Here is a 22,014-nt window from a genome sequence, read left to right on the forward strand (position 1 = left end):
AAATATATTAAACTCTTTTCAAAGGCTGACTTTGAAATAAATAAATAAATAAATAAAAATTCTACCATTTTTGAAAGATTCACATTTAAAAACAACTGCTTTAAAGTCTTTGCAGATAAAAACTGATCTGATGACAAATAAATAGGGCATTGCAAAAGTAAATTAGTATAGTAAAAAGATACTCTCTCTCTCTCTCTCTCTCTCTCTCTCTCTCTCTCTCTCTATATATATATATATATATATATAATTAAAACATTATGTAAAATTAATTTATGTGAAGTCAGCATATCCTAATATATTTTATTAAATATATTATTACATTTTATTATTTTATTAATAAAAATTAAGAATCATTTAATAAACACTCTATTAAAAATTCAGAATTCAGCCCTAAAAATAATAATTGTCATTTTAAATGTTTTAATTTGCCACTTTCTTTCAAACTAGTTTTACTCACTTGTTCTCAAAATTTTTAATAATTAAAAATTACAAAATCTAGTATGTAAAAAATAAATAAAAACACTGATTGCCTTAAATTTTTAAGCTGAATCAAATTAACCTTATAAGTCCATTGAACTTATATTATTTTAAATTGACTTAAATCAGCTTGCGTAACTTAGTTTAAGAAGTATCAATGACCTAAAAACATATGCTGTCAGAACTAATTGATCACATAATCTTTTTACAGTGTAGGAACATTATGCTTTTATGCATTAAAAAGAAGCCTGCAAAATGTTTTGCTGAAAGTTATTTGAAACATTAGCCGACACCATGCTTGTGTTTAATATGCTTTCTGTGCATATAAATCTGTTAAGTGTATACAGCACACTGTAAAAAATAATATGATAAAAAGCCATCACAATAAAAGCTTTTGTTACTTTAACTTATTTTAACAAGTTAATCGGGCTTCAGCTTATTTTTTAAGTTCTACAAATGTTTAACTAAATATTTTTAGTCAGTTTGATTGACGCAAGTTGAGACGACTAGAAAAGATCATTTGATTCAACTACAAATTTAAGGCAGTAAGAATGATTTGATGCAGATAATTAAATGTGAAGTCTAGATATTGACCCACATGTACATTATTAATACTTATGCCAAATAATTATTGCAATAAATAATTACATTACAGGCTACAAATAAAATACAGAGATTAATCTGAAGAATTAAACATCGCACAGAACAGAATTAAAACATTTATATTAGTAAAAGATGCTTACCCTCCTCGTGCTGTTGCAACGACCGACGGACGACTGAAAAAGTTCTTCTCAGGCGGATCAGATCAGAAAAAATGTGAATCTGACTGTGCGGTGAAGCAGAGATCTTATATAGACGGAGCAGAGGGAGGGATTCGGGCACACAAATCACTGCTTAACACTCCACTCAACATTTTCAGCATTGCATTTACTGAGACACAATAAAATAACATGTTAAATCATTCACAAAATACCTGCACTTTCTTTCAACACTTGAGTTTACAGGCTAAAATATGTTCTTCAATGACATTAACACCACATTTGATGACATATTGTATGTATTGCACAGTAAAAATATATATTTACAGGTTTATAAACCAACAATCAATAAAGGACCTTCCCAAAAGACTATCTAATTTGAATGGTATCTACGCTTATGTTAGTCTGTATCATTATCCCAAGGTCTCCATAATCCTGGAGCCGGCCCGTATCCTGATGGTGGTCATGGAGGAGTGAAGAGCATGAGACTAATTCTAAAGACCCCAATGACAGACGAGTCTTCGCATTGATCCTGTGGGCCAGCCTGGTTCCTCTCGATGTTTTTTCCTTCACTTTCGTCAATTGGTGAAGTTTGTTCCTCGCCACTGTCGCCAGGAAGAAGAGAAAAGCAGAAATGGCAAAGGAAAGCAGTCTGGGAAAGCGTAGAATATACTTTAAGAGGGTACTGCCCTAGCTGAGGATCAAGGAAAGTGTAATGGCGGACAAGAGGAAAATCTAAAACTAGCAACAGTGGATGATACCGTCACTGTCATCGGCGCAGATATAAAGATAATGGCCACGGAGATGAAGTCAGAGCTAAGCAAACAAACAAAAAAGATGTTTCTGGTGGAACTTTATTCACTGCTGCATTGCATTTAACAATAAACTGCATATCAATGAAGCGAAAGTTAGGTCCATATACAGAGGAAACATTTGTTTGACAGATTGTTCTAGAGATCCATGCAGTTGTGTTAACACTGAAATATAATACAGACAGAAATATGATAACAGTACATTTGAGGAAAATTTAAAAAAGACCGCCACCCCTCCCCCCATCACACCGCATTTGGATCTTAAAGGATAGTTCAGCTTAAAATAAGGATTTTATCTCCACACTGAAAAAACTTATTCAAAGATGTTTCCTTGGACTTACTAAAAAAAAATTACGCTAAGTAGTTGTAAACAATTTATTTGGGCTGAATTTAAACAAAGAAATTAAGTTGAACATTATTAAATTTCATTTGTTTGTTTAAATGCAACACAAATAAATTGTTTGCAACAGTTTTGCATGCAACACTTTTTTTCAGTGCATTTACTAACACTCCAAAATGAAAAGTCTGAAAAGTTCGATAAATTTCTCTTTTCTGTTGAGCAAATAATATGATATTCTAAAGAAGTGGAAAAATAAAATCAGCCACACTCAAAAAATGGCTCTTACACTGTGATTAGTTGACTTTCCTTTAAAAAACTGAGTAAACACTGCCTTAAAATGAGTAAGTAAATGAATTATGTCATAATTATAACAAAAAGTGAACTCAGTTCCAAGCTGAAACAAAAATACATTAAATGTTTTAAGTAAAATAAACTTGTCTCTTTTAAGGCAATGGGTTTACTCACTTTAAGCAAAAAAACAGAAATGTGCGCACATCTAGAAAATCTCAAAGGCAGGTGCTCCATCAAAAACAAACATTTATAGAAAAAGATCCAAAGAAATTCAGCACCCTGCCTCTTCAGCTCTCAAAAAATCTTTAATGTCACAACGTTTCGACCGACATGGTCTTCATCAGGTGGTGAAGACCATGTCGGTGGAAATGTTGTGACATTAAAGATTTTTTAAGAGCTAAAGTGGCAGTGTGGCGATTTTCTTTGGATCTTTTACTCACTTTAAGACAGTGCTTCTTACAATGCATGTTGTTTTGGTACAATTGTTTTTATGTTCGATCCACTTAAATTTGTAAGATTATTAAATTAACTTAATCGATTTGTGTTGGGACCATCAATCGAATCGAATTGTGTGGAAGCCAGCATTTCAAATACTATGGAGGTCAACACTGTAAAAAATGCTGGGTTCCACACAATTTATTCATGTTGTCCAAACACAAATCGATTAAGTTAACTTAATAATTTTACAAATTTAAGTGGATTGAACATAAAACTATTAAGTAGTCCTCAAAAAAACCTCCGGGATTGTGTTGTTTCAGCTCATTTTAAATGAACAAGCAGCAAAAAATATGAATGGCGGCTGCTTTTCAACATTCTTCAAAATATCTCCTTTAGTGTTCAACAGAAGAAAATAAATCATACAGGTTTGGAGGATCAGTAAATGACAGAAATGTAATTTTTTTGGGCTGAACCATCCCTTTCAAGAGGAAGACGCTAAAAGGAAAACAAAATGCTGTTAAAAGTCTAAAACGAGAGGAAATGATGAACGAGAATGAAAGGAGTGCAGAAACAGCACCAGCACATGAAACGAGATGCCGACTTAATGAGGTCACGTGTGTATGGCTCTACTATTAAAACAGTACGATTTAAAGCCTTTTCATTTAAAGCAGAATGTCTGCAAGACGAGTGCATGAATGTTCACTTCTCTCCTGTCCTTATAGGAGACTTCGGAAGATGTATTTAAATATAACACTTATACATAGATAACTGTCCATCATATAAATAACATATAACAAACATCTGCACTTTGATCTATGCGTTATAGGGAAAACCGCTGCTGAACTGTACATTCCCGAACAAAAATACTTTGTCTATTAACACTAAATAAGCACGCTAGTCACAGTTTTAAAGTATAGTAAGAACCGAAACTAGAGGGACACAGAAATGTCAGATGTTTATGAGGAAGGCACAGAAAAATCTGGGTTTGCCAAATGGTCCTTTGATGAGAATATTTCTTAGTGTAGGCGTTTAGAATTGCTGGTTGCAATGCTGGAATAGAGCATGAATGAATCCTCACACTACAAGCAGAAGAGAAAGTTATAGAAATGTGTGCTTGCACAGAGACGGGAGGTTCTACTTTAGTATACACAGTATATACAGCAGTCCAACTCAGTGAACATGAGCTTATATAGAAGCCCATGGAGCACTGAAGTGTGCTTCTGTTTGTCATTCAACACCACAAAGGGTCACGGAGACTACGAAAATAATGGAACCTCCCATAATCTGAAAGTGCTTATAATTTATGGTAACAGTACAGAGATCAGTGTGATTTCACTTCAGCAAAGCAAACTAAAGGATTGTGTCTGTGAAAACTGGAGCTGAGGCACCCAAATGACGCTTAACACCGCAGATAAGAAGGTAAAAGTGGGACAACATGATTTTTGAGATAAGAAAAGTCTTGAAGCTTGTTTTAGATATGAATTGAAAGCTTGATCTGCTCATCTAGGCTCAGTGATATCATTAATTATCAAGTTTGAAACCACACTGTGGCTCTAATGGTTATTTTTGAGGTGGTGACCCTCACAGTATGGATTAGGAGAATATTGCACATTGGTCGGTTCAGATTAGTGAGTCAGTGTCGTCCTAGTTTTTTTTGTTTTGTTTTTTGCTTAGGCAAAGCGCCCACTGGAGACGAAGCTGCGACTGAAGGAGAAGCTGACTTCAGAGCTTTTGTGTTTGCCCCAGGCACCGAACGGCACCACGATGATAGTGCTGTTGTCTTCAGATCCATACTGAAGAGCCTGAGAGAGAGAGAGAGAGAGAGAGAGAGAGAGAGAGAGAGAGAGAGAGAGAGAGAGAGAGAGAGAGAGAGAGAAAGAGAGAGAGAGAGAGAGAGAGAGAGAGAGAGAGAGAGAAAAAGAGAGAGAGAGAGGGAGAGATATGAATCTTGTTTAAATCTGCATTCACAACACAGATGAGATTCAGAGTAGACGTATGGATGGTATAAAATAATGTAAACGCACATCACAGCAAAGTGTGCAGAAATGTGTGATATATGTTTAATACTTAATTATAATAATTCCTTACATTCATATATAATTTTTTTCTGGACAGTCAAAGAACTTTACACATTTTTGGAGGGAATCTCTTCATCCACCACCTGTGTGCAGCATCCACCTGGATGACTCGACGGCAGCCATATTACACCAGACCACACACCAGCTGATTGATGGAGAGGAGACGTTACACTGTGATGAAGCCAATTATGATATGGGGATGGTTAGGAGGCCTTAATGGACAGAGGCCAGTGGGCAAATTTGGCCAGGATGCCAGGGTTAATACCCTACTCTTTTTCGAAGGACATTCTGGGATTTTTAATGACCACAGAGAATCAGGACCTCGGTTTAACGTCTCATCCAAAAGATGGCGCTCACTGAGCAATATTGAGTCCCCATCAATATACTGGGATGTTAAGACTAGAGCTGAAGATCTTGGCCCGATCTCGAAGGGACCCGATGGGTTCAGGCTTAATTTCTATCATTTTAGACAGGGTCGGGCTGGGCTTGTGATGCATTTCGATCAGCGTGAGGATGTAATGAAAACCCATCCCTGCAAAGGTGAAACAAATGATGGCAGAGAAGTCAAAAAGACCGAATTTTGTGTGTTGGAAAATGTACAGCAAGCTGACAGGGAAAATGACGAGGTCACTCGCTACATTAAAACCGCTGTCATGGAAAATGAAATGGATTGAGATTTTCTTGGTTGGTGGAAGATGAACAAACAATCCTACTCAAAACTTGCAAAATTAGCCGGATCAGTTGTACTAGCTACTGTATGCATCACGGCCAGCAGCAGCAGCGAAAGGGTGTTCAGTGCTTCTGGACGCACCATCAGTGAGCGGAGCACTGCGCTAAATCCATCTAAAGCCATGGATTCAATAATGTTCCTCCACAAAAACACGTAGCCTAACCTTGATGAGTAAAGCATTTTCAAATTATAACTAAATTTTATATTAAATCAAAAATGCATAATGCAGTCAGAGTATATAGGCTAATGTTGGCATTATTCTTATAATATTCAGCTTCACTGTTGCCAGACTGTAAAGAGAAATGATGAAACAAATCCCGCAGAGCCTTTATCTTAGTTTCTTTATTGCCAAATACCCATCATAATTTAGAATTTATTTTAATTTAATTTGTTAGGAAAGACTTATTTTTATTGGTGTGCTGGCCAATTTATAGGCTAAGTGTTTGCACCTAGGCCTGTTTAGAGTGCTGTGATGTTACGATGTTACAGAGGACTTATTTTATTTCTTTGTTCCAACTTCTAAGTGGCCTATACGTTTGGTTAAAACATTCTCATTCTTGAAAAAAGGCAAAAGAGCTGTGTGCATGTGCACATTTGAATAATGTCGGGCTGTAAACAGGTTCGGGCTTTTAAAAAGCTGTCAATCCAAATGTACTTGCCGGGCTCGGGCCGAATACTGTTGGGCCTAACTTTTATGGCCCGATTACAGCTCTAGTTAGGACCCACACAGACTACAGGTTGAGCGCCCCCTACTGGTCTCACTAACACCACTTCGGGCAGCAACCTAGCTTTCCCATGTGGTTTCTCATCCAGGTACTGAGCAGGTGCAGCCCTGCTTAGCTTCAGTTGGCGACCATGTGAGAGTTGAAGAAAGCTAGCTGTCAACTACTTGTTTGAAACAATTTGTTGGCCAAAAAAATTGACAACATTGGGTTAAAAATGCAACTCACACAATATTATTTTGTTAAAGTGTGTGTATAAAAACAATATAATACCTCCGATAACACTCAAAAGCTTTTTTTAAAGTGTGAAATTACTTGATTATGATCTATCATCTAAAAAAAGCCCTACAGTGGTATGTTTGCTTTCATACCTCTATTTTTAGGGTCATTCAATCTATTTATGCTTTAACATGTTTTTTGCTTTAAAGTCAGTGATATAGAAATTAATATTTAACAAATGAATCATTCTTCATTTCACTAAATTATTGACACAGATCTTTGATACAAACCAAAAGACAAAATGTGTCATCTTAAAATTATTGAACATCTTCTGATTTATGCCATAAAGAGTCGAGGGAAATAACTAGGAGGTTGGATTATTTTGACTCACCTGTTCAGATATGCGTTGTGCGGCCTCTTTGGGGTCGTGACATTGATTGATGACATCACAGATCTCCTGACTGTTCATGATGAAGTTGATCCCATCAGTGGTGAGGGCCAGGAAGGAATCATGGACGTGATGCAACTGAGAACACAGGCACACTTAAATCAACACTACTTGACTTGAAAAATAATTCAGTTAATTATTTGATAAATGTATACTTATTATTAAGAAATTCAAGCAGTACAGTAAAGAGAGAGAGGGAGAGGGTTTGTCATATCAGCTTCCCTTGCAATTTAAATGGCAAAAACAGGTCAAATTTATTACATTTTACAAACATTTTATAAGTAACACTTCTCTATAATTAAAAAAGGTTTATAACAAAAAAAGACATCAACAGCAACGAATTATACATATATATATATCGAAATTACATAAAAAAAAATCTGAAACTCTTTTTAAAGACTATTAAAAGAAAAAAAAACCTTTTTGAAGTGAATCCATATAAAAATAATTCCTTTAAAGTCTCTTCAGATAAAAATCCTTGTCTGATCTGATAACATAAAAAATTGGGCATTGCAAAAATATTAGTCGTGTGATGAGATCTCACGACTCTAAATCGTGATGAGAATTCTCGTCGAGGTGAAAATTCTTGTCTCGTGAGTTGTGATGTTATGAGGGAGCGTGACGGGTGAGTGTGACGTAGCCGCTTTTTTCACCGGAGTTCAAAAGTTGCTGCATCCAAAAGCAAAGGCTGCAACAACTGCCTCCACACAAATTAACCATGCGATGGAATAGTGCAATAGATATGCTTTATTATGCATTATTGAAGTACTGTACAGACATGTAAAATCCGTAATCAAACTATTACTGTCGTAAAGGACGCTTAGCCGCATTAAGCTATGCACACACAGCTGTTTGACACTATTCTCTGCACTATTCAGTCAGTAAAGCACCACAGACACACACATCTCCTCCGGGTGCGTGCACACACACAGTGAACCCTTGAAGACACATACACCAGTCATCAGTCATCATTTATACCGTTTGGAAATTTTTTTCATTCGGCGTGTGATATCAGATTCCATTAAAACAGCTCTCAGAGTTTGTCCAGTCAGTAGAGTTTATAGCAAAATATTTAGCAGTGTCTGCATGTACTTCATAGCATAATTCATTCAATTGTTTTGCATTTAGTCTTTTTTTTCTTCAGTTCATATATTTTCCATTCGTATATTTAAATAGTATAAAAATCTCATCTCGTTCTTGTAAACCCAACCTCATGTCTCGTCTCGTAGAGTAAGCACCTTGTCACACCCCTAATTAATTAATACATACATACATACATACATTCATACAGTTGAAGTCAGAATTATTAGCCCGCATTTTAATTTTTTTTCTTATTTAAATATTTCCCAAATGATGTTTAACAGAGCAAGTAAATTTTCACAGTATGTTTGATAATATTTTTTCTTCTGGAGAAAATCTTATTTGTTTTATTTCGGCTAGAATAAAAGCAGTTTTTAATTTTTTAAAAGCTATTTTAAGGTCAAGGCTTATGGAGGCTAATAATTCAGGGGAGCTAATAATTCAATATATATATATCCTAATATTTTACTTTTCAAATATTTATATATTTTTTGTAAATTTTCATTTTTATCTTTATCAAGGTAAAGGTGCGTAAATTCTGAATAACTTAAAGAGAAATAATAAAGGAAAGCTCTTACTGAAATTCTCTTAGTCTCTGGTTCTGCGATGACACCTGTCGTTTTGAGGTCGAAATCCCCAATGCTGCGGGTCATGGCCAGTCTGCCATTGACGTGAGGTTGACCCAAACTATTCCACGTAATGAACCCTCCGCTCCTGCGTATCCTTCAGAAACAAACATACAGAGCAGTGAGTGTATTCTACAATGCATGTTGTATACTCTAAACTCACAAATGTTTTTGTCACATCCATAATGCATGTTTATTTTCCTCATTTAAAATATAAAACATTTTTACAAATTGTTATTTTTCTGATCCCATAACTCTGCGATTAGTTGTTTTGGAAAAAATAAGCAGATTTTTTTATATAATATTAACAGATGTTAACTTTCTCTGTGAATTTGTTTCGAGTTTTTACTGCAAACGTCACATCCATAACGCTGGAATTGCTCACCTCTCTTTTTCATCCTTCCTCTCAGGCGTGTGATCCACGGTGAGTTTGACGGCCTTGCCTTTGCGGCACATCATGGCACGACTGTCCCCAACACTGCCCACCACCAGCTCGATCCCGTCCCTCAGCAGAGCCACCGTGGCTGTAGTTCCTGCACTCAACACAGAGGCTGAAACACACCAGAGAGTGAGGCAGAATGGTTACTTTATAGCATTTTAAAGCTCAAAGATACAGAATAACACGCGTTTAGCAACTGCTTAGCATAATACTCAAAATCGCACAGAAACTAAACTGCTACTAAACATATTTGAACATTATTGTAGCGTAATAACATACATAATAATGTGCATTTTTATATGTATGCATGTATGACAAAACAAAAAGAGGGAGTTTCGCATTGAGATGATGAACTGGAGTGCTCAGGCAAGCAGATAGCATTGCTTTTTTAACTTGCTAACACTTTAAATGAGTAAACATCACTGATTAAATAAGCATTATACACATCATCAAATCAATTAACGTTTTATCAAATGCATCTTCACAGTTCTCCCATAGTAAATACATTATCTGTACAACATCAAATAAGACTAGCATTATCAATACACATAAATGAAGCTCTGAACACAGCAACTAACAATCATTTTCCAGCAACCAACACATGTGAAGAAGGCAGAGCACAGTAAAGTAGAGAGACTGAGAGTAAAACAGAAAGAAAAAGAGAGAGAAAGGTCAGGAACCTTCCAGAAGTCCACGCAAAGGACCCGCTGGAGCAATCTAGCCCTCCGGCCTCCATAAAGGTACCGCAGAGCTGCAGCTCTTATAGGGGGTAAGCTGGGTCCACGGCTGTTTAGATATAACACGCACACACACAGGGCAAGATTGGACATGTCACGCAGCAGGCCGCACTAGTGGGCCGCACTCTACATGAATAAGATGGACCTGGAATAATTGTACGTATTCTAACACAACAGCAATTAATAGACATTTGTAAAAAAAATAAAATAAATAAAAAAACACTGACAAAAACAATTTTATGTGCGCTAATGTATACTAGGGGTGGGAATTCAATGTATAATATTTAATTTTATTTCAGCTTAAGGAGTGGTGATGTCATTTCCACTAAATTATTATTTGAAAATTATTTTAAGTCTTTTCAAAATCAAGGTGGCTTGAATGTAAGATAAGTGAAAGAGAATAAATGATTATAATAAATTAATTGTTCAAGGGTGTGTTAGCAGGTTTATTTATATAGTTAGCTTAGGTTTAGGTTAGGTTTTAGTTATCTTAAGGGGGTTCTGAATAAGTGTGAGCAATGCTATCTGAATCTTTGTGGTTCCAGATTAACTGTAGTGGTTCAGTTGAAATATTAATGCAACAAGACCAAAAATATCTAAATGAGAAAAAAATAGCACAGGACACAACAAGATGCGACCAAAAAAGGGCAGAAAATCTTTTCAATTTTAGGTTTGGTGTTAAAAATTAGCCACAATGCTAAGTGAAGTAAAAATGTGAACTTTAGAACTCAAGTTAGACCAAATACTGCACAGAACAAGCTTTAATAATTAAAGTAAAAGTTAGCAATTGATTAATAATCAGGGGTGGGTTTCCAAATACCATTGTTAGCTCACTAAGGTCGCAAGTTCCGTGGTTACAAACAGTTTGTTGATTTGGTGTTTCCCAAATCCGTTGATCAAATGAACATTCGCAAACCTGTTCATTTTCATCTACACCTCTAGAGATGTAGTTAGTAGCATAGTTCCTGGCTGTGTTCTATTCCCAGTTATCCCCCCTATGCCCTATTCATTTTGAACACTCCAACATCCACTTTGAATGAATATTTTTAAAAAAGCTTTAAGAATAATGTAATTCACTTCAGTTTTTTTCAGTTTTAGCTAACTACAGACTGACAATTGCACTCCCTTCGTAGTGCACTCCGAAATCATATTGAATGCAGCCATGGCTCATACCAAAAGCCTTACAAACAGAAATCTCCAAAGCTTGTGAAAACAAAAAATATAGGATTCGCAAATGCTTTTAATTAATATTAGTATTATTATTATTAATATTATTATTTTAATGTATATGTACTGTAGATGAAATATAGACTACAACATTTCTGCAGGGGGTTGAGTGTGTCAAAGTTGTAAAAGTAGATAAAAAAAAATTATTCTAAAAAAAGTAGCCTACTTCATAATAAAAATGCTAATAACAATATTTTTTTAATCTAAATGTAATATATGACGACAAATAAATGAAAGTAGTAATTATAAGAGATTATAAGACATGAAAAAGATTAGCCTACGTGTTAGCTTTTGTAAATGGTTTTATATTTTAGAACAGAATATTGAATATTCTCCATAAATTTGTAAACGAAATTTAGACCCATGTGTCTTTACATTAATATGGAAAATGAATGCATGTTTTTATCAAAACTAATATTGTATTTAAAAGACGTGTTCATGTAAACTATTTATACAAAACAAAACAAAAAAATCATAAGTTAATGCAGATTTTCTCTAAAGAAGTTGTTACTCCGCCCCTTTAAGCATCATTATGGACGTTTTACGTTATAACTGACATAGTTCAAACGACGGATCTGCGACAGAGCAACTACAGTTTTGGGAAACCCTTGTCACTGCAAAGTTCATATCCCAAATGGTGCATCGTACTATAATAGTTCAAGTTACGTCATTGTTTGGGAAACGCATCCCATCTGATTTATAACATCAACTGCAGAGCAAAAAAATGTAAAATTGATTTTTATTTGTTTTACATTTACAATTTTTAACCTTTAAAAACAAAGATACATTCTGGTATTTTGTTTCTTCTTAAAGATGTTGTAAGCCAAAAGCTTGAGCTTGTCATATTCACCTATTAAATTTATCTCAAGGCTCCACTGTATGTTCGTTTGAACACTGCATTGTAGAAACACACCTTTTTGTTATTTATATTTTCCAATGAACACATGGCCAAGCCTCAAATTTAAGCACCTGCAAAATTTGGCCTGTTTCTGCATGCACATTTTCAGTAACATAATAATTATTAACTCATTTTAAAAAAATGCATGTAGGATTTTTTTTTTATCCACCCCTAGTACAAACAAGCATATAAGTGTTATCTTCATGTTGGATGGACACATTTTACAGAGCCAAAGAGAAGTCTGTTCGCCTTCACAAGATTATACACATCACAATTGCTCTGTAATTGGAATTAAAATGTATTTTATTAAAAAAAAATAATAATAAATAAATAAAGATTTAGTCTACAAAGTCCTATTCTGCTCACAAACTTCCATTTGGCTCTGTTACATGTACACCAGAAGCATCAATGCAATAATTATGAATTAAGACTCTAAAACAACAGCTGAGTATACTGTTCACATAACATGCATGTGTGTCAAAAACGACATGAGTGAAATAAGACCTACCATCTGCACTGAAGTGAAGATGCCTTGCTAATGCTTTGTCCACCTCAAGAAAAGCTTTGGTTAAAACTAACTCCAAGTTAGTTTCCTCCATTGCAATGTCTCTGAAATCCACAAATGCAACATAATCAGTTAGTTCTTCCAAGACACAACATGACCTCAATCAGAAGCGCATAATGGTTTAAACAGATCTAGAAGTGCTTATCACTTTAGGGATTTCCAAGAACTCCTCTTGTGTCAGTAAACACACACAGCTCTCAAGACAGAGCTCCATGTGAGCTTTTGCTATAGCCAGAACATATTGCATTGATTGGGGTTATACACAATATATTGTTTGAGCATTGACCTCACAGGATTTGCAGTGTTATGAATTATGTATGTAAAGTTTAAGCATAATAATAAAGTGAAATTTAATCATTTGCATGTGTTTTTTTAGGTCTATATCTGTGTACGCATTTTAAGCAAGTTGAAAGTATTTATGCATAAGAAATTAGGACATTTGTAGCTTAATAAATTAATTGGATTGAATTATCTGTATGATGAATACTATCGGTTGTTTGCAATCACGTCTGGTGACACGTGAAATTCAGATGGAGGGCAGGAAATAAAAAAACTGAATGGTAGACACGAGGAAGTCCGCATTTTTGCGATTTATACTATATTTCAAAGGAGATACAAATAGAAAATAACCGCATGTGTTGGGCATGATCCTTATATCATGAAGAGGGCTGAGTTTTCTACTAAATTAATATACATTAGCCTGTCACTGAGGCGGTAGATACTATAAGCTATCACATGAAAAAACACTATAATGTTTGGAAGCATACTATAGATAATTACTTGAATTAAACTGTCGTAGTAATTATATTGTTGCTATGATACAACACAACTGTAGTAATAAACAACTTTTCCAATAGGTGTCAGTTTTCTATACTATAATCACAATGCACCATTTATTAGTTTACTTTGCTACAGTATTCTGTAGTATTCATTAACAGATAGTTGTGCACATTATACACGTTACTATGTGGTTCAAAAACATGTTTATTATAAATAACTATAGTTTTTTCCCCATGCGGATATCTTCCAGACATCATAAAAATAACAGATGAAAGCGTACAAAAGCATGGATGCATAGTCTCCATTATTATTTATTTATGGAAGGGGTGAAAATCACCCACAATAATGACGGTTTAGTTGTCACAAGGGTTGCATTTCTTTTTTTGTTGTTGTTCTGTTGTTGAACTTACCATCAACAAACATTAAACACTGCTGTGCATCTCGATGTTAACATATGGTTGTTTATTCCACCGAAACACCAGTAAAGACTTGGATTATTGCTAAACGAGATGGAGATTTCATTGCAGCGATTACATGGCATGGTACGTTATTTACTGGATTTTGTACAAGTTGTGTTGGTGTTTGTATCTGATTTTTATATAACACATTAAGATATTACTTAGCTAGGCCTGTATATAATCTTCATTAGTGCTGTCAAACGAATTATCGCAATCAAAAATGTGATGTGATGTGATGTGGAGGTGATGTTAAACCGTTCAGCACAAGGAGACTCTTGCTCTAAAATGAACAATAGGCCATGTTTAAAGTAAATAAAAAAATACATTGATTTTATTTTATCTTACTGATTACACAACTCAAAATAATGAAAAATATGAGTTTAACTCTGATGAATTTGATAAAAGTGGTTAGAAAATCAGGAGGTAAAGATTCTGAAATAAAAATACCTTATAAATCATCGTTTTACAAAATATAATTAATTTGCTGTTAATTTAATTTAAAATATTATTAGAAACTAAGATACACTTTAAAAAACTAATTATAAAATTATAAATAAACTTATTTTTTACTAATATATTTTTAAATATATTTTTTCCTTCCTAATCTGTAACTGCCTCTCTGGCTATACCACTAACTGTACTCTCTCTCAAAAACAAAAAAAAAATAAAAAATAAAAAATTTCTAATGCTTTTGCTTCTTAGACTTTACACACCTGAAACTTGTCTATAGCACTTGTTCACTGCTGCTCTTATAGTTGTGTAAATTGCTTCCTTGTCCTCATTTGTAAGTCGCTTTGGATAAAAGCGTCTGCTAAATGACTAAATGTAAATGTAAATGTAAAAAAAAGACATGAATGCACTGAAAAATTGTTAATTGTCGCTATTTCCTCCGTTTTTCAGCCAGTTTCTTGAACTTTCCCCCCTTTGTGAGCAAAAACTTTTGGAAGTCTGTTCGGCATTTATCATTTTAGCCAGTTTAAACAATTACAAACAAATACGACAGAAACATTTTAATGTTCTGATAGCGATTACCATGTACACTGAAAAAATTATTCAGAGATGATTCCTTGGATTTACTCAATTTTTTTACATTAAGTGGTTGTAAACAATTTATTTGGGCTGAATTTAAACAAACAAATTAAGTTGAAAATTGCTCAATTTAATTTGTTTGTTTAAATTCAACACAAATAAATTGTTTGCAATAGTTTTGCTTTCAACACTTTTTTTAGTGTAGAAGAATAACTTCCTGCCCTTCATCTGAATTTCATATGTCATCAGTGACGTCATGTGAAAACAACCTTTACTGCTTTAATTTACATCCGATCAATCAATTTTTCTATTTGAATAAATTCATAATATTTTTAATAACCTAAATAAAGAACTGTTTGTTTCATTTATAACTTAGCTCTATTGTATTCATCTATGCTTGTAATTTGTTTATCATATTTCATACACATACACTCCCCCACAAAAATCAACCCAATAAATCAAAAATTATTAATTATTTCCCAAAAACATATAAACCTGCAACATATATCACAGAAAAACATGTTTTCCCCAATATCATGCAAGCATATCTTGCATATTCATAGCAAAATTCAGAAGAATATCCAATAACACCAACTGATCCTTACTTAATATGCTTCTCCATGTTCTTATGGCAGAAATCAGCAGCCTCCGCACCCCCGTGCCCATCAAAAACAGCAAAGTATATAATGTTGTCCGTCATTTGGGACATCTGATAGCGGTCTTCGTTCTCTTTCCGTTGGCCAATCTGCGAGGCACTGCCCACCCTGGACAGGTTAACTTTGGGAATAAGTTTACCATAGCGGATGCTCGATGGAAGCAAGATGGGTTCATCAATGCGGTTGTCCCAGATCCCAAAGGAGTCCCAGGTAGTTGGATGACCACTGCTGTCCGGATCAAATCGAGAATTGCTGCACCGAGGAGATGATGGAGTGTGTAGAGCCCGTCTTGGGTCTTCCTGATGGGCATTGGTCAAGTTGAAAGCAGCTCTGCAGCAGACACGGGACCCGCTGAGCGTGGCATATCGCACCAGGAGAGCCACTGACATGCTCAGTGGCAGAAAACCACACTTATGTGAAAGGGAAGAAGAGTCTACCTCTTGAATATGCCTTGATAAATATAGTCCTGAGCTGGAGTCCTCTGAAAAATGAAGAAAGCAAATAAATGATTGACTTGACCTCTGGCTTGTTATTTCCTAGATGTATAAGCTGTGTGACAAAGAATGTACCTTTTTAGCTTTGTCTCTAAAATTGGCAACATGTCAACACTGACTTGTTTTAGATATGAATGATTTCCCCCTCAAAAAAGCTATTTTGGTAGACATCTCAACAACCCTTTGTTTAAACACTAAACAGCATATCTCACTTGGAGTCTGTAGGACTCAAATGGTCTATTGCATGGTCAAAAATTGACAGAGACCTGAGTTGAAAATTAAGAAGTTTAATTTTGAATGCAAGAAGTTAGAGAATAAAAGTTCTGCGCAGGAGATATGTACTACCGTATCAGCTCTGCCCTATTAGACTCTCCTTCATGCTTTTATACTGTCTTTCGCACACTATCTAATCCCAACCCTATTGACTTATATGATGTCGTCTTGACTGTTTGACCATTCAGCAACTAGATGTTCCTCTTTCTGGTATCTCTGTATCTTCTCTTGACAGTTGGCCTTGACAGTTGACTAGGCAAATGTTTCAGAGCACGTACACACAGCTCATACATCTCAGAGCTCTCTGCACTTTCCATACACCCATACCCGATAACAGGATGGGCTGTTCTCAGCAACCTGCAACACTTCTCTATTCTATGCACATAATATGGCAGTTAACACTTTAACGCAAAAGCCTTCATGTCAATATTTACTACATATTTATCAAGCGGCAATCTCCCGCTCTCCCTCGGGAAGCCAATATGGAAGTAACTGAAACTGCAATTCATCAAAATTCCGCTAGTCCTGGCTCCATAATAGAGCAAATTTCAATTGAGCCCACTGTTTGAATGGCCAAATTTACAGCAGAAAAAAAGGTGTTTACAGCCTGGTACAAAGAACGATTTTGGTTCATATAGCTATTATTACCCTCCATGACAACTGTGAGGGGGGTGAATTTTTTTATAACTCATCCATTTCCTTTATATTAGGTTATACTAAGTTTGCATAATTAAGGGCGTGGCCACTTGAGTGACAGCTAGGTCTCACTGGTCGCCGTCACTTCACCTCAGCTGAATCCGGCAGATTAGCCACTAATCTCGGCATATTCATCGTATTTTTGTTTTGTTTTATGTGGCTTTACACAGTCAGCTGCCTTTTGGACTTATTTCTTACAACTATCAGATGATATGGGATGCTGTGTGCACTTAATTGTGCTCACAAACCATTCACGTGGCCTCGTTTCCCATGTGAGTAAAGTTATATACTTATACACCATCTCTATAAGTGTATTTGTTTTATTTAAGATCATTTATCATTAATATTTTTCTTTAGACCCATAAAGCACTCCAGAATGTGACAGATTGATTAGCTGTAGGCTCTAGAACAGTCATCTGAAACGTTATCATACAGTGTTATGCTGGAGTTCATCAATAGTCTTGCATTTACTAACACACACTATATTTGAAGTGTTTGGAAGTAATTTGCGTTTTCCTCCTGTAGAAAAACATCATAAGAACAATGCTTAGTGGCTCACTGTATTACTACAGTGTTTTTAAAAGTCTAAACACTTTATTGATACAGTGTACAGCCAAGCACATGTGGTCAGAACACAAACGAGTCGCAGGTAATAAAGTATCAAGCGTTTCTCCCAAAGTAAAGTCTGTCTGCCAGGTCTAAGCAAAGTGCCAGCGGGTGTCTGTAGCTCCGCTCACTCTCCGCCTCTTTGCCCTTGTTTGGTATCCCGCCGTGGGTACGATGATGCGCGAACAAAATAGCGACGGTTGGTCGCGCCTACTTGTAGCTTCTTTTGCAGTGTTCAGAAACCTATGGGTGACGTCACGGATGCTACGTCCATATATTTTACAGTCTATGGTATTTACTAGCAAAGCTTAATAAAATGCTTATCCTTCAAGTCCTACAATAAAAACACTGCAAATTAGGGCTGCACGAAAAAAAATCTGACATTGTGATGTTTTTCTTCTGCGATATATATACTGTGATACAATTTCGGCAGATGACTTGAATAGCTTTAATTGGAATGAAATCATTAACTTTGATTGGAATCATTGTGTAGACGAGTGAATCAAAGAAATTGCAAGTGTAAATAATATAGAGCAAAGATAAAAGTGAAGTAGTCAAATATTTATGTACAATAATACAATGGGATAGGATATTATCATATTTTGCCCCTAATTACGATAGATCACAATATCAGCGACATATCACAAGAAAACCATCCATAATATATCACGATATTTGTAAATTAAAGGGAAAATGCATAAAAATGTGTACGATGTATTTTATTACAAGCACATATATTTTGTAGAATTCCAACATTGATATGTGTCGATACGACACTCCGAGAAGCGCCACCTCATGTAATGTCGCCTAAGTGGTAATTGGTAGCAGTGCAAGGTTGATGAATTAATTCAGATCTTTTGTACCTTTAAGTAAATATCGATACTTGGCAACATCAATATAGTATCGTGGGTGGATTTATCACAATAAACCAGCATCGATATTTTGTCCTGGCCCTATTATTGAATAATCAAATGTAATGGAAATTAACACTGTATATTCTTCACTGCTGATCAACTATAATAATCCCAACTCCACATTGCATATGCTGCGATGTGACTATTGCGAATACACACATTGCGATATGGATGCTGAAACAATATATTGTGCAGCCCTACTGCAGTCCTAAACAAAAAATTTAGGGATGGCTGACATGAAAATGACGTTTCGACACAGTGTCGAAAACCCAAAGTGCAAGTGTTTTGAAACATCCAGGTCACGTGACTAAGGTTATTCTAAACACTTAGGTCACGTGACTAAAGCAATTTAAAGCATATTTGGGTTCCAGCACATGTTGGAATTTTAGGGAACGAAGAAGCAGATGAATGTGCAAAGGAGTCCACAAAAAATTAGAAATTGACATGTTTTTAAGAACTAGTAAAAACGAATTGAAGACAATTATTCAACATTATGTGAGGGAGAGATGGCAAAAGAAATGGGAGGAAGAATGAACATAAGGATGGTATTACGTGATCCAGAGGATGGTGGGTAAATACAGAACAGTAGGGAGAAATAGACGAGAGGAAACAGTTATATCAAGGTTAAGGTTTGGACATACTGCTCTGAATAGTGGACTGTTTAGATTAGGAAAACATCCCAAGTGGATATTGTAATAATTGTAATGAAGAGGAAAGTATAGAACATGTCATAAAGAAATGCCCATTATATAAAAGGGAACAAAATGTGATGATATACAGTGAGGAAGATAATGTAAATATAGATGTTAATAGTATGTTAAGTAGTGGAGTAGGAGATAGTAAATTTAAAGCTTTATTAATGTTTCTTAAAGAGACTGGGTTGTATAATAGAATATAAATAAGAATAAGACGGTAGAAATTTCAATTCTGATCCACACTCCTAACCAGTAGATGGCGGAAATACATCATAAAGTTGTATGCCAACCGCCAATTAAAAAAACACGAACAAGAAGATGATTCAAAGCATTGGTCATTTCAGAAACGTTTCGAGACCTGGCGATCCTCCATTTAACAAAATTTGGCATTTTTATGAACAACAAAGAAATTGGATTTCTGTGTAATAATATGTTGATTGTAGCAAAATTTTATATTCACAAATGAAGATTTGTTAAAGTTTCTCCTTGTTTCAAAGCATTTTAATGAATTCAACATTTTATATAAATCTATAAAACAGGTTAAAACAGAAGATGCATTAAAGCTCTCTAAGCTTTTGTCAACTTATATGGACTGACCCCCCTGAATGTAATGTATTTTCTTTTGTATTATTTAAGGTTTGTTTATGTTATTATTATTTGTACTGTTTTTGTTTATTATATGCTGCTTGGATATAATGTTATATATGTTTATATATATATATATATTTTTATATATATATATATATATATATATATATATATATATATATATATATATATATATATATATATATATATATATATATATATGTTTATGTATATATATGTTTAACAATGTAGGCTAGTGGACCCGCACATGGTAACGGTTTCAAATGGCCGGAGTTTGAATCCCGACTTGTACAAATACTCCTAAATTATGACGTGATGTATTTTAATAATATTACTTTATTATGACCAAAACAAGAAATATTTTTTCACAAAGTGTTCATTCGGATGTCAGAGCAATCTTAAAACAAAACACGTTACAAGAACAGAGCGTTTAAAAATTAACATCTATAGCTGCCCCAGCTTGGATTTGAACCCATTATCTCGGCATGCTAGTCTGGAACTCTCACCACTTCACTAAGTTAAATTACTTGAAACCTCAAGTCTGCAACGTGGAGTTTAATACCTCAACTTACTGTTTCTTTGCTGAAGCTGTTCCAGAGCAATGCATAAAAATGACCACTATGTGTCACTGTAGACACGGTTTTCGAAACGTTTCGAAGCTTCGACACATTTGCTTCGACTGTTTCAGTGAAAGTTTCATAAAGCCCCGCTTTACCCACCACTACAAAAATGCTGCTTCGGTAGTCAGGTATTAAGTAATTACGTTTTCCATTTGGTAAAACATTACAACATTATTCACAGGCAAAACAATGTTCATTGGTGAATCATGCCAACCTTGGTTTGGCGGTATTCATTTTTGTTTTGCCAGTATTTTGGTGTACACTCAAATGTCTTGTACGTTAAAAGTTTACTGGACTTTAATCTGCTTTAAACTAAACTTTTCTGCTCAAAATCTGCGACTGGAGAAGTAAAAAAATCACTTCTTGGATGACCTGAGTGTGAATAAATGAAACGCACTTGTGTGCCCCACCCCCTTTTAATTCATCCTAATATTACTATACAACACAAACACAGAAAATGCTAAAAACAACATCAATATAATCATTTAAACAGGAGGAAAGCACAATTATAAGTGAATGTGCGAAAACAAATCAACAAGTTAAATATGAAGAGGTAAACAAACATGACGCAATACGCGCTTATATAACAATATGATAGCAAAACCATAAAACCTACGCTCGTTATTGACCTTTTAAACATGCTATAATACAGAATAGATTAAACACAAATGAATTGTGCCTGAGAGAGCTTAACTGGTTAAAACATTAATCACAACAAACAAAATGGAGATGATTCTTTAGGCGCTCTCGCTGCTAGCAGACTCCGCAACAGCAAACCGCGAACATGCTATCTTCTCTAGTAATCTACTTGTTAATGTTATGTTACCTACCTTGTGCTTGTATAAAATCGATGAAATATGATTGGTTTTGTTTAATTTAACAGGTTAAAAATGTTAAATCACTCAGTCGGTCTCTCAGTGTCAAGGTTTTGGCTGCAGCAACCGCTTCTGAAGGAAAACATGTGAGGGCCAATCAGATCCCTGCATTTCGTCGGCGGGGTTCAATCAGTTTATTGGTCAGACGTATATGATTGACAGGAATATAAACCAATGATTTACGAGAAACAGTAATTGGGCGTATAAACCTCAAAGCGAAATTATGCCACATTTGGATGTTTTATATTTTAATTTTCAGTATTTAGCATAGCGTTATTTATAATATTTTGAATAAGTTTTTTAAATAAAAAACAGACACCAACAACGAGCGATTATTCATTTATTTGTTTATATATATATATTTGTAAATGAGCTTTTGTAATTTACGGAAAAAATTATAGCTTAAAATAGCACGAGAGTTCAG

The 22,014-nt window shown here is 34.9% G+C and overlaps 1 protein-coding gene across 1 annotated transcript; it reads right to left on the reverse strand.

Moving 5' to 3' along the window:
- Positions 1–2,073: 2,073 nt before the first annotated feature.
- Positions 2,074–21,659, reverse strand: ppm1kb (protein phosphatase, Mg2+/Mn2+ dependent 1Kb). Its single transcript, XM_056456585.1, has 7 exons — positions 21,546–21,659; positions 15,758–16,289; positions 12,829–12,929; positions 9,405–9,570; positions 8,972–9,116; positions 7,257–7,391; positions 2,074–4,918 (listed from the first exon to the last, which is right to left on the reverse strand). The coding sequence occupies exons 2-7, from the start codon at positions 16,195–16,197 to the stop codon at positions 4,787–4,789; spliced, it is 1,119 nt and encodes a 372-aa protein (XP_056312560.1). The 5' UTR covers positions 16,198–16,289; positions 21,546–21,659; the 3' UTR covers positions 2,074–4,786.
- Positions 21,660–22,014: the final 355 nt, after the last annotated feature.

This window comes from Danio aesculapii, chromosome 1, assembly GCF_903798145.1.
Source record: "Danio aesculapii chromosome 1, fDanAes4.1, whole genome shotgun sequence".
Classification (NCBI taxonomy): Eukaryota; Metazoa; Chordata; class Actinopteri; order Cypriniformes; family Danionidae; genus Danio; species Danio aesculapii.

Coding starts and splice junctions, on each gene's coding strand:
- ppm1kb (XM_056456585.1), bottom strand. CDS start 16,197: ATGTCAGTGGCTCTCCTGGTGCGATATGCCACGCTCAGCGGGTCCCGT. Junction 9,571..12,828: donor TCTTCACTTCAGTGCAGATG/GTAGGTCTTATT, acceptor GGTGTGTTTCAG/CCTCTGTGTTGAGTGCAGGA. Junction 9,117..9,404: donor AGGAAGGATGAAAAAGAGAG/GTGAGCAATTCC, acceptor TTGTTTCTGAAG/GATACGCAGGAGCGGAGGGT.